Consider the following 13,753-nt stretch of genomic DNA (forward strand, 5'->3'; position numbering starts at 1 on the left):
GCCTGAAGTGGGCTCGAACCCATGAACCGCGAGATCGTGACCTGAGCCAAAGTCGGCACTTAACCGACTGAGCCACCCAGGTGCCCCGTGTTATTACTTTACTAATAGCTACATCAAAAGCTTTTTTTTTTAGGGATTCCTGGGTGGCTCATTCGGTTAAGCATCCAGCTCTTGGTTTTGGCTCAATCAGGTCATGATCTCATAGCTCCTGAGTTGGACCCCTGGGTCAGGCTCTGTGCTGACGGTGTGAAGCCTACTTGGGATTCTCTCTCCCTCTTTCTCCGCCCCTCCCCGGCTGGTATGCGCGTTCTCTCTCAAAATAAATAAACTTAAAAAATTTTTTAGCATGATTAGTTTTAATATATTTTATTTAACCTAGTAATCTAAATTACTTTCATCATGTTATCAATATAAATTATTAAGAATTTTTTTCATACTGTTTGCAGAAGCATCTTTTATACTTACAGCACATCTCTGATCAGACCAGCCATAGTTGAAGTCCTTGATAGCTCCATGTGGCCAGTGGCTGCCATATTGGATAGCACTGATACAGTGCATTCCAGATGCCCATGGAATTGACAGTAAAGAGTTGTAGGGAGCCTAAACTGGTGTTAGGAAACCCAAGAGAAGAATATAGGGAATAGGATAAGAGATCAGTGGGTGACTAAGGGACCCCAAGTTGCCGATTTCTCTTAGAGTATTTCCTCCTTTCTACGATATTCTGTTTGTATTTTCTGTCTAGGTCCTCTGTTCCCTTTTTTTTTTTTTTCCACCTGTCCCTTGAATTGAGCAAGTTACTTTTCTCAGATTTTGTCTAATTATACTTGCTCTTTATATTTAGGGTTATTCCCATTGAATTACTCCCTGAATATTTACTATTCTTCAAAGACTCAGTGATGTGTTCTGAGTTTTTTTTAGAGAAAAAGGAATGAGCAGTGGAAGATCTTCCTTCCTTCCTTCCTTCTTCTTTCTTCTTTCTTCTTTCTTTCCAAAATGATTCTTTTTAGTGGAGTTCATCAGCACAGAGGAAGTAAATGTCTGGCTGCATTTACTGAGACTGCTTCAAAGTTGACTGTTTCTACTTTTAAATATTTTATCTTTTCATTCCTGGCTTTTGCCATTTTATCACTATTGCTAAAACTGAGGAACTCATTTGAACCTCCAGAGGAGAGGAATTAAGTTTTATAACTGGTAAGTACCATCATTTATCAAGCATCGAGGTCAAATAAGGAGATATTTCTTTCTACTTCTCCATCATACATATCCAAGGGCAGAGGAATTGTATTTTGAAACTGTTAAACCAAGTGTGTGTGTGTGTGTGTGTATTTCTTTTGCAAACCATCAACTAACATAAACACTTACACCAGGGATGCTGGATTTTGTAAACCTAAAAGTCCCCAAACAATATCTTCCAGTTTCTAGGGATATGCTAGTTTCTGCCCTATTGAGGAGAGAGATCATAAACAAATGGTCAGTGCCTCTTTCATTTAGCATTAATAAGAAGTCCCCAGAGTTATGCTGTTGAATTTTTTATTTAAACTTGTTGTAGAACGTTGCAGACATGTACAAAATTAGAATTCCATGTACCTATGCCCAGCCCTAACAGCCGTCTACTCATGGCCAATCCCTTCACATCTGTAACCAATCCATTTCCTTACTTTTTTTATTATTTTGAAGTAAATTCCAATCATCATCTCATTTCATCTCTAAGCATTGCATTATGTATCCTAAGAACATTTTAACGTAATCTCAAAAAAATTAATTTTAGTATCATTATACAGATTAAATCCTTTTTAAATAGAAATTTAAATAGTATTATTTTTATCCTTACTCATCTATCTTTGAAATGCACTTACATTACATTGTATATTCTAGTTTCTATTAAAAGGATGTCTTTTGGGGGGCCTGCGTGGATCAGTTGGTTAAGCGTCCGACTTCGGCTCAGGTCATGATCTCATGGTTCGTGAGTTTGAGCCCCACGTTGGGCTCGGTGCTGAAAGGACCTTGCTTTGGATTCTGTCTTCCTCTCTCTCTGACCCACCCCTGCTCATACTATCTCTCTCAAAAATAAACAAACATTAAAAAAAGTATGTCTTTTAAGCACACATTTATTTCCTCTGTAATTCAGAATTTCCCCATATTTGTACTATGAAAGGTCTCGACCCACAGGACAGCTAAGGCAGGGCACTGGCCCGGTGGATCATACAAATATTACATTTTCTGAATGTGCTGTAGCATAGAAAAAAACAGGCAAGTCCTGTCCTGAGGTACTCCTCCTTTGTTTAAAACAGAAGTAGTTCGGGGTGCCTGGGTGGCTCAGTCGGTTAAAGCGTCCGACTTCGGCTCAGGTCACGATCTCACCGTCCGTGGGTTCAAGCCCCGCATCAGGCTCTGTGCTGACTGCTCAGAGCCTGGAGCCTGTTTCAGATTCTGTGTCTCCCTCTCTCTCTGACCCTCCCCCATTCATGCTCTGTCTCTCTCTGTCTCAAAAATAAACGTTAAAAAAATTTAAAAAAAACAAAACAAAACAGAAGTAGTTCTACTCTTAGCCCTCAAGTTCAGGAAAATGACAGTACCAACTGTCAGGTGACAATAATACATTTTAGTAATGAGTTCATCCTTTATTCAAGGGAAAACAGCCTATAGACTGGGGATCGTTGTGCCCAACAAGCAGTGGAGCGCTCTCTCTTCCCAAGGGATTTTGGGCAAGAGCCGAGTTTTATAGAGCATTAGAAGCAGCAGCGTAGAAACAGCATGACTGGCTAGCAGGTCCTATTTTCTAGGGTCAGGTAAAGTAGCTGAATCTGAGTTGGAGGATTGTGATTGGTGTACGTTAAATTTCCTTGGCAGTATGGTGTTTCCTCTAAGTGCAGGCTAACTTGTGTTCAGATTTGTGACTTGGGCTGTCTCCATTTTGTGGGTTCCTACATATAAAACCTTTACCACAACTAAATACCTTTGCTTAGAACTGCTGGAAACCATTTAGACGTATATAAGGTATGCTCCCATACCTTGCATACAATGCACACACACTGATGTATATACCTCAGGAATCTTCAGACTTTTTCATTCACATAAGTCTAAAAAAATTTTGACAAAACAGTATTTTATTGCACATTTTAAAATTGGTATCTTTAAATAGCTGTAAAGAAGAATCTCTGTTGGTTGTAAATACTGAATTTCAAAGTACCTTAACTCTTAAATCTAGTAAAATTCAGGTATACAATAACAACTTCTTAGCCACCAGCATTCATAGAAGTAATTTGAACAAACTAGCTTTAGAAGATAATAGTAAATTCAGATTTGGACTGAGTATTCAGTAATACCAAAAAATTGATTTTGTGAAACATGATAATGACATTATGGCTATATAAGAATATACCCATTATTTTTAGAAGTAGGTTCTTAAAAAAAAATTTCTGAAATATACTTAGTAATTGGTAGACAGTTTGGGCTTCTAGTCTACACTTCTCAAGTTTTCTTGAGAATTTAAAATAGCACCTTTCTAATACCAATAGTCAGGTTTAACTAGTTACCTTGGATTGAAAAGGAATGTAGGAAACAACTATCTTTTGAAAGTTAGCCTTTATCTTTCTGGATGTTAGTCATCTCCCTTTATTTTTTCAATTTTTAAGGGCTAAGGATTCTTTTTGGACTCACTAACTCAAAATCAACAGCTGGAAATATTCTTAAAGGTCATTAGTTAAACCTCAGGAAAATGCCTTGCTTTCTCAGGCCTCTCTGACCTATAAAATAGCCTTGTAACTGCTACTACGTTCCAGATGGGGGAAAAATTAGGCCAGATTAGCATGTGGCAGTCTTGGAAAAAATACTCACCTTTTGTATTATGTATGTCTATGTACGTAGGTGACATGTACAGCCATGATGGAAATGCTGATGAGCCAGAATGGGTAAAGACAGAAAGAGAACAATTTGTTGAGTTTCGAGATAAGAACCGTGATGGGAAGATGGACAAGGAAGAGACCAAAGACTGGATCCTCCCCTCAGACTATGATCATGCAGAGGCAGAAGCCAGGCACCTAGTGTATGAATCAGACCAGAACAAGGTAAGTCTGGCCAGGCCCAAACAACCTAGCAGTGATCAAAGTCTGTTTCTAGGGGATTACCTAAAACATTCCTGTTGAGGTACATAGAGCATGTAAGGTCTTAATTAGTCTAAGTCTGCTGCAAATCTTAAGTTGGCGATTGAAAATTTACAGGGCAGTGCTAGCTATCTGATCTCATTTTAGAAATCCCTTTGCCCAGTGTTCACACCATTGGAGGCATTTGGCTTCAGCAAAGAGCCTCTGTACGTAGCCTGTGCCCAGCATGCTTCATCTGTTACCTTTGGATCCCCAGGAAATTTTCCCTAATTTTTTTTTCCCCATTATTTCCTTTGTTCTTTTATCTATCATAGGCTCATTTTCCCTACTCAAAGTTGGTCATCTCCCTCTTTTTTTTATTTTTATTTTTTTTTATTTAAACAAAAATTTTTTTTATTAATGTTTATTTATTTTTGAGAGAGACAGAGCTCAAGAGGGGAAGGGCCAGAGACAGAGGGAGACACAGAATCTGAAGCAGGCTCCAGGCTCCAGGCTCCGAGCTGTCAGCACAGAGCCCAATGCAGGGCTCAAAGTCACGAACCGTGAGATCATGACCTGAGCCGAAGTCGGACGCTCAACCGACTGAACCACTCAGGCACCCTGATCATTTCCTTCTTAAATATGCTTTTTAAAACTAAATTCTTAGTAGTTACGTTGTAAATCAGCTTTTCTCTGGAGCCTGTTAAAATTGTCCTCAATCAATTATCTGAGGCATTTGGTTCATTAAAAGAGTGGTATTGGGGCGCCTGGGTGGCGCAGTCGGTTAAGCGTCCGACTTCAGCCAGGTCACGGTCTCGCGGTCCGTGAGTTCGAGCCCCGCGTCGGGCTCTGGGCTGATGGCTCGGAGCCTGGAGCCTGTTTCCGATTCTGTGTCTCCCTCTCTCTCTGCCCCTCCCCCGTTCATGCTCTGTCTCTGTCTGTCCCAAAAATAAATAAAAACGTTGAAAAAAAAAAAATTAAAAAAAAAAAAAAAAAAGAGTGGTATTATCACTGAGCCCTGTCACCTTTTCAGCAATATGAATGCTTTGCTTAGAGTGAGCTGAAAGTCAATCTAAAGACGGGCGGGGTTTGCATTCTGAATATTTCTCCTGTCTAAGCCTGTCTTCTGTTTCAAATGCAGTGTTTTATCATCAAGCCTTTTTAAGGGTCGGTCTGTTTTGAGTTCTTGCTTCAGTCACTTAAAGTAGCCTGTGTCCTGACTGAGCTATGTGAGAAAAAGAAACTCGTAAGGTCAAATCTTGGGAATCTGGCTTACGTAATGTTTGAGATGAGTGTCTCAGCCTTCATTTGGGGTTATGTCTGGAATCTGATTGGTGGCTACAGTGTAGTGGGGGTGAGGACTATGTAAGGATGTTAGCAGATTTCATTGTTCCTGTGAGGCAGTGACTTGATTCACTTTATTTTACCCAGTTCTTCCTATCTCTTACCTATACCTAGAAGATGTCCCACATCTTGCTTGACATATCTCTAGCATTAAGTTATTGAGCTATATTATTTCCATTCTTCCAGTTTTAACTTAATAAGAAAAATGTATTAATTGTTGCTTTTTTCCCTCTGTATGTGGAAGGGGTCAGGGATGAGGATTGAGTTCCCATTTAATTTAGTGGAGTTAGAATCTCAAATCCTAACCCCTTTTGTTCTATAGCAGTGTTTCTAAATTTGAAATGGGAAATCTGTTTTGCCGCAATTCACTCTTCTCTCTCGTTTCAGGATGGCAAGCTTACCAAGGAGGAGATTGTTGACAAGTATGATTTATTTGTGGGCAGCCAGGCCACAGATTTTGGTGAGGCCTTAGTACGACACGATGAGTTCTGAGCTGCAGACAGAAGAACCTGCATTTCTTCAAAAGTAATTTATTTTTACAGCTTCTGGTTTCACATGAAATTGTTTGCGCTACTGAGACTGTTATTACAAACTTTTTTTAAGACCTGAAAAGGCGTAATGAAAACCATCCCGTCCCCATTCCTCCTCCTCTTTGAGGGACTGGAGGGAACCGTGCTTCTGAGGAACAACTCTAATTAGTACACTTGTGTTTGTAGATTTACACTTTGTATTATGTATAACATGGTGTGTTTATTTTTGTATTTGTTCTCTGGTTGGGAGTATAATATGAAGGATCAACATCCTCAACTCACGCTTGTAGGCAAATATTAGCCCTTCACTCTTTCTCAACCCTTGCCATATAATTTTTATAATTCTGACTTAACTAATTTTTTAAAGCCTGAGATCAATAAGAAATGTTTAGGAGAGAGAAAAGGGAAAAAAAAAATGCCCCACAATTAATATTTAGAGAGAGAACACTTAACCTTGCCTGTTGAAAGTATGTTTTATAAGTAGTAGGGGCCACATAGTCCATTCAGTTGCTATAGGTCCAGCAATTGATCGTGGCATTATCTGGGCAAGGACAGATCCCTGTGCTGTCAGGAAGCTTGGCTCGACTTGATTTTGTTCATTTTTTTTCTTCCCAGTAGGACTAGCTGTTTGCTAATTTTGCTGGGCACAGCTGTGGTGGGAAGAGTTAGGGCCAGTGTCTTGAAAATCAAGTAGTGAGTGTGATCTCTTTACAGAGTTATACATAGAAACAGCTGGAAGATTAAGGGAAAAATACAAGTGTTTTCAGGGCACTTTTTTCTGGGTGTGCGTCTGTTGAAGTGCTCAAGACTGTCTTGCCTATTGAATCAGTAAGTGCCCCATTCAGCTCCTATCTCCCCAGGTGTTCTGGGAATTAATCTTGCTTTCACTGCAGTCAAATTGTATTCCTTTCCAATTATGTCATTGAAAGTGCCTTTAACAAGAGAAATGATCACTGAATGAGGGTTCTATTAAGAAACCCTAAAATAGATTATTTGGACCCCCTTATATGAAATGAAGCTTACAACCTCCCAATGTATTGGGGATTTTTTTTTTTTTTCTTTCCTTTCTCTTTCAGACAGTGGTTAAATAGCAGTATTAGTTAGGAGCTTGGTTGCAGTGTTCTTATCTTGTGGGCTGGTTTCCAAAAACCACATGCTGCTGAATTTACCAGGGATCCTCATACCTCAGAATGCTAACCACTTACCACCAGGCCTATTTCGGTGTCAGCTGAAGAGCTTGAACTCAGACTCAAAGATGAGAGGGCCTACATAGAGGACTCTTTGGTTTGAGGACCATTGCTCAACCTTCTTGCCTTTGACCCAACACTCCCTTTGCCCCCATTTCCCCTTCTCCCCACTGCCCCCAAAAAGTTTATTATGGATCAGCAGATTGCCAATCCTTGTCAAAGAGGGACATTGTAGAAAGAGCTGAAGAAGCCACCTTCTGTTCCCAACACACTTTGCCCATATTTTATGTAACACGAACTCTGTCTTTTTTGGTCCCTTTCTTACAGATGGACCTCTTTTGAGAAGAAGAATTGTATTCCAAACTTTTTTAGCCCTCAGGTTATTAAGATAAATGTATGTATATCTAACCTTTATTATTTCATATATCTTTATGGATAATACATTCAGGTGGTGCTGGGTGATTATTATAATCTGAACCTAGGTGTATCCTTTGGTCTTCCATGATCATGTTGAGGTGGACTACTTGGCCTGGTAAAATGCCAGATTATCATGTAACTTCATCCTGGCCTTTGCATTGAGCTCTTGAGAGTAGATAAACTCTTTTAAAGTTTAACCCCAGCATAGGGGAGTGGAAATCTCTGCTCTCCAGATTCCCCATTTTTACTGTTAAGATCAGAGATCATAATGTCAACTGGGATTAAAGAGAGCACATGAGTTGTGTGGCAAGACAGCCTCACAGCTCACTAGGTACAGAGAACCCAGGCCTTATGTTAAAGTTACTCACTTAGAAAGCAAACCTTCATACGCTAAAATGGCAACTTCTGGATGCTGGGTGCTCAGCAGCAAGTGTTATACTCTAATCTCTAATGATCCCCCTGGATTATCTTTTTGGTTTAAGTCAAGCCTGAGGCTGGTGAACAGTGGCTACACACCCACATTGTGTGTTCTGTGAATGCTAGCTCTCTTGGATTTGGATACTGGTTATTTTTTATAGAGTGTAAACCAAGTTTTATATTCTCTAATGCAAACAGGTACCTATCTGTTTCTAAATAAAACTGTTTACATTCGTTGTGGGGTACATATGTCCTTTATTCTTTTAAGAAGTGGAACTCTTGCTTAGAATTACAGGTGCTATAAAATGTCAAAGAAAAGGAGGTCTCCTAGAGGTTTACTGTACTCCCTCCCATCCCAGATAAGTTCTGCCTTCTCCCAGATTAATTACTCCTTTCTTAATTCTGAAATCTTCTGTCATCCTTCTCACTACAGCTGTACCCCTTCTCTGCTTTCCTTAGGCTGTATAACTGGAGAAGAGCCCAGCTGCTCATTACATAATTATCTGATACCAAACACAAGTCATTCCTGAATGTACACACGACATTTATCTTGATTTTTATTTCAAAAAGGCTTTCACAGGGGGAGCATGAAGTATAAGGTAAAACAGTTTTTTCAACACTTTTTGAACATTATAAACTGTATAAAGGTGTGTAAATTCATTCTGAGAACATGAAGAGAATTAACTATTAATACACAGCTTAAGACAGATATATAGGTTTAGCCAAATTGGGTGGGGAGCACCTGGAATAATTCATGCTGGCTCAGGAGCTTCTGGACACAGCTGTCCCTGCCAGAGCTATGGTGATGATTGGAGGTAATGGCATAAAGAAGTTCTTTCAAACCCCTATTTTGGGCCTACTTGAGGTTTAGTTTGTTCTTTCTTTCTATCTCTCCCATTTCTTTTTTTTTTTTTCAACGTTTGTTTATTTTTGGGACAGAGAGAGACAGAGCATGAACGGGGGAGGGGCAGAGAGAGAGGGAGACACAGAATCAGAAACAGGCTCCAGGCTCTGAGCCATCAGCCCAGAGCCTGACGCGGGGCTCGGACTCACGGACCGCGAGATCGTGACCTGGCTGAAGTCGGACGCTTAACCGACTGCGCCACTCAGGCGCCCCTCTATCTCTCCCATTTCTAAGATGTTTATGTTTGTTCTAATTCAGATTGTATTATCTTAGAGCCCCAGTAAGGGGGGAAAAAAAGTTTTTGAAAAGGAAGATAATTGTTACCCGTACACTGAAAAATCAGCCATACTCCTTTATAGTTGCCCCATATGTAGAAATCAGCTCTCAGGTGCTGTCAATGGTGCCACTTAGAATTGGAGGATTGTTGACATGGCCTTTGGAATGGTCTATAGTAGACCCAGCTGGAACAGCACCTTTGTAGGCAGGAAAGGAATGGTAGGAAAATGGGAAGTTGATGCCCCAAATTTGCCATATTCCCCTTCCCATCTTCTGCATTTGTTAGTAGCTTGGTTTTTGAGAGAAAAAAGGAATTCCCTAAATGTGAAATCCTAGTTGCTGCAAATAAGCCAATATGGCTCCTTAGTTTGGGCCAACCTGGCTGGAAGAGAGAGCAGAAACTTCAGTTTTCTGGGAGCTGGACATTTCAGAATCATCTGTCATGGACTTCCCACACACCATCTCCATGATGCAAGCTCGGAACTGGAAGGAAAGGGCAGAATTGGAGTTAGTCCCATGCAGACCAGTACAGAAGAGACGACATCGGGAAATGGCAAGAGATCTCATTCTCCGTATCTCCAAAGCCTCGCACAATGCCATATACCCAGCATCTCCTCGTGGTTTTGAATACATCTTCCCAATCCTGAGAGCTACTGCAGGGCCTACAACAGTAATCCCTCCACATTTTGGCTCAGAGGTTCCACTGTTGGGGAACCTCACAAAGCAACCTGCCTCAGTAAGACACTCAAAAGTGGTGCCAGAGTAGGCCCACCCACCCACCCCTCCATTACTAGAAGGTGCTCCCAATTGAAGAGGATTGCCAATTTTGTTTCCATCCAGGAGTTTTGAGTCCCATCTCTGAAGACGAAGGAAACAAAACAGCTATTAAGAATTCTCAAAGCAGGGGGTTTGCCCCACAAGATAGGAACTCTCCTAGATTCATCTGAGCTTGGGTTTTTTTATTAGCTCAGATTCAGGATTTGGGATAGGAGGCCACCTGGTACCTTCAGATGATAAACTGTTTTAGAGACTTACGCATATGTTGTTATTTCTGTGCTTTGCATATGCTCCTGCAGGCTGGAAGTTGGGAAGGATTAAGAACTTGTGAAATGGAAGCACTAGGAATTTAGGGTGATGGTTAAATCTGTTTGTTTGTCAAGAAAACAAAACCCTTCCACTTCACATCCTTCCCTTTGGAGCAACCTGACTTTTAGGGCTCAAATTCTGTTTTCTCTGGGTTCTATTACATTGTTTCAATGACCAAGCCTTTCTCCCTGTGCTTATTACCGAGAGCTTCCCTTGCTCACCCCTAGAAACCTTTTGAGTAGAGTCCAAGGTGCTCTGAATTAAAAGTCATTGGTGAGAAAAGAACCAGGTCTCATGAACTAGAGTCTCATAGGAATGTAAATAGAGAGCTTTACCTGCTTATTCATGAAGCAGTAGATGATGGGGTTGTATACACAAGCACTCTTGGAGAAGAAGGCAGGAATGGTGACAAGCCGTAAGTCCAGCCCATGGTTACGGTTGTTGACCATGTACATGGCCATCGCAGCGTAGGGTGTGTAACAGACACAAAAGGATCCCACCATCACCACCACCATGCGGCTCACCTCCCGCTCTGCCTTCTGGGTTGAGGCTGACTCCTGTTGCTGGGCTGCGACCTGGGCAGAGCACAGAGAAACATCCTCTTCCCGGCCCTCAACTCCCAGATCTCAACCCTTTTCCACCAGGGCGGCATCCGCTCCAATTGCCTCTCTCTGTCCCAGCTTCTGGCCTAGCGCCTCTTGTTCTCCTTCCTTGAGGAAGACCAGATGGAGATGGCTGTCTGGTCTTCGACGTTGGAAGGGATCACAAGAATCTCTTGACACACATTTGAGCAGAGAGGACCCCACCCTACTCTTCACACCATTTCATCATTCTCCCTGCCCCACTTCCTTCACTGCTTTCAGGCATCTCCTCTACCTGGCTGTGAACATTTCCAGATGTCAAACGTTCTTTCTTTTTTTAAGTTTGTTAAGTAATCTACACCCGACGTGGGCCTCGAACTCACGACCCCAGATCAGGAATTGTGTGCTCTTCCGACTGAGCCAGCCAGATGCCCCCAGAGGTCTTATGTTCTGAAGCACTCACCCATTCTTCCCTCCCATCTTGGAGCCCCCGACCCCCTCCTCCCTGAGCCTCACACAAATCACTCACGACTCTGAGGGCTCCCAGCAGCTGCATGTAGGAGAAGCAGATGAGGGAGAGAGGCACGATGAAGCAGAAGATGAAGAGGAACCAGGTATAGTACTCGCTGCGGTATTTGGTGCCCACGGTGTACCAGTCAGGGCCACAGGAACACTGCAGGCCCTCGGGGATGAACCTGCATGGGACCAAGCACTCACCCACTGGACAGGCACTTGCTCATCGCGGGGTTCACCACAGAAATGAGTGGAGTGGAGCTGAGATCCTGGATTATGCTCTCCACTTAGAACCCAGAGGATGCCCACGGACCTTCAGGCAGGGGCAGTTTCTGTCTTTACCAGCTGAGGCTATAGCAATTCCAACTGCAGGATAAACATTAGCAGTTGCCCCCCACAGCCCTTGCCCTCACCTACTCCACCCGCTCGTTAAAAGTGGAGGTCAGAGACGAAGGTTATCCCCAATTCTTTCTACCCACGCCAACCTGAGCTCCTAGCTAAATTAGCACCACTGCCCTACACTCTCACCGGCTCCAGCCAAAGAAGGGTGGGATGGAGACGCCAATACCAATGGTCCAGGTAGCCAGGACCACCATCAGTGCGTGCTTGGAGCTGAAGCGGAAGTTGCCGAAGGGCTTACAGATGACCAGGTAGCGCTCAAAGGCCAGGAAGGCCAGTGACCAGCCTGTCACCAGACCTGTAGTGAAATGTGAGGGTAATTGGGGGTAGATGGGCCTACCCGGCCTGGCAGACAGAATGGAATACTGACAGGGTGGAGCAAGCATAGGGAGACAGAGCGTTGGACTGAGGGTTGGTGTGGAGTTTGGGACTCAGTTGGTCAGACTTCTAGTCTCTGCTGCTTTACACCCCGGTGAGAAAAAGCACCAAACTCCTTTTCCCCAGACTCCTCTTTAGGGGCCCACTCTAACCCAACAGTCTGGTTCCTGGTTCCAATCCTAGAGCAGTCCTTTGTCTCCCCCACCTCCCCACCCAGTCTCCTTCCCCTGCGTACCTGCCGTACAGCCCATGAAGGCCTCCCAAGCACAAACATGGCGGCCAAAGATGAAGTATGCGTGACAGCTGCTGATGAAGACGATGGAGACAGAGGAGACGCAGTAGAGGAAGCCCCCCAGGGACACATTGACCAGAATATAGTTGAGTGGCTGCCGCAACTTTCTGTAGCGGAGGGTGGCCACCAGCACTGTGGCATTGAGTGGTGTTCCTACGAAGAAGACAAAGCCCATGAAGACCGCCTGGAGGTGGAAGGCCCAGACAGGGGCAATGTGGTACTGAGGCCCATCCCATGGCCCCACCAAGGAAATGTTCTTGAACAGATAAAACTCCTCCTCCCCTGACATCTTACTCATGGGACGCCCCCCACCCTCTGATTCCTCTTATAGAGTACCGTCCCGCCACTTCTCCCCCACCTTGCAAAGAACCCTCTCTCCAAAGCCACTTTTGGTCTCCTTGAACGATCAGTACTGATCCTAAGCCTCCTAAGGACAAATTCTGAGATTAGAGATGTCCAAGCCCCCACCTAAACCTCCTTTTGTGGACCCAAAGCCGATTGCGTGTTGAGAGGATAAAAATATTGGGCTCAAAGAATCGACATGCAGTGCTGGGTGCCGGAATGAATAGGAGGAGTCAGCTCACTGCAACTGGGAGATGCTGACCCATATTTAATAGAGATGCTTCATCACTTTTTTGTGTGTGCGTTCTCTGAATGGCGCTATTGAGGGCGCGACTTTGCATTTGGCTTCTGGCACCACCACGTCCCTACAGGTTTCCGCACCCATCTGCTCTTTTGTGGAAGGTGGCCCCTAAGTCTCCCTTTCCAGAGGTCTTGGGCTCACGGCCAGCCTGGGAACTGGCCTCAGGCTGCAGGAAGGGGCAGGGAACGGGGAGCACCCAGGGAGCACCTTAGTCAACAGCCTTCACAGATGGGTACGGGGCACCTTGAAAATGCTTGAAGTCTAAGGCCTCCCTGGATGCTTCTGTTTCTTCGTGTTGAGTCTACCCAGAGGATGTATGTTTTCTACTCAGACCCCACCCCACCCCCAGCCCGTCTGAGGTTGCTTTGCTCACGGCCCCCCCGCCTTTCGCTCAGCAGTACTCAAGTTACCACGGTCTTGCCCCATCTGCCCTGGAGTCCTGCCGGGCTCTCGAAGCCTAAGTCAAGACCTCTTCCGTGCAGCCCCCCCCCCCCCCCCGCAGTGAGGCCAGCTGTGCTCTAACCTCCACCTGTGCTTACACTCAACACTATATCTCAGCTCTGAATGTACCGTCTTCCCCACCTCCGCAGACCCAGAATGCAGAGATAAAGGTGACACACTTTAAATACGGATACGTGAAAGGATGGCCCCCTGATGGCATAGCAGTTTGTATCAGATGAATCCCTCCCGTGGGTAAAAATCAT

The 13,753-nt window shown here is 43.7% G+C and overlaps 2 protein-coding genes across 4 annotated transcripts in view; one reads left to right on the forward strand and one right to left on the reverse strand.

Annotated features, from left to right (window-relative positions):
* Positions 1–8,213, forward strand: part of CALU (calumenin) — a 30,880-nt gene extending 22,667 nt beyond the window's left edge. For 2 of the 3 annotated variants that reach the window (XM_030308382.2, XM_030308383.1), the window contains exons 6-7: positions 3,868–4,067; positions 5,814–8,213. In XM_030308382.2, coding sequence (XP_030164242.1) covers positions 3,868–4,067; positions 5,814–5,918 — 305 coding nt within the window. In that variant the 3' untranslated portion in view covers positions 5,919–8,213. The remainder of the gene's footprint in view (positions 1–3,867; positions 4,068–5,813) is intronic. The other variant, XM_030308384.1, reaches the window with a different exon arrangement.
* A 1,080-nt stretch (positions 8,214–9,293) lies between these two features.
* On the reverse strand, positions 9,294–12,704 carry OPN1SW (opsin 1, short wave sensitive). The gene is made up of 5 exons (XM_030295593.1): positions 12,350–12,704; positions 11,866–12,034; positions 11,354–11,519; positions 10,579–10,818; positions 9,294–9,640 (listed from the first exon to the last, which is right to left on the reverse strand). Exons 1-5 carry the CDS (start codon positions 12,702–12,704, stop codon positions 9,521–9,523), a joined length of 1,050 nt encoding a protein of 349 aa, XP_030151453.1. The 3' UTR covers positions 9,294–9,520.
* Positions 12,705–13,753: the final 1,049 nt, after the last annotated feature.

The sequence above is a fragment of the Lynx canadensis genome, chromosome A2 (assembly GCF_007474595.2).
Source record: "Lynx canadensis isolate LIC74 chromosome A2, mLynCan4.pri.v2, whole genome shotgun sequence".
NCBI classification, from domain to species: Eukaryota; Metazoa; Chordata; class Mammalia; order Carnivora; family Felidae; genus Lynx; species Lynx canadensis.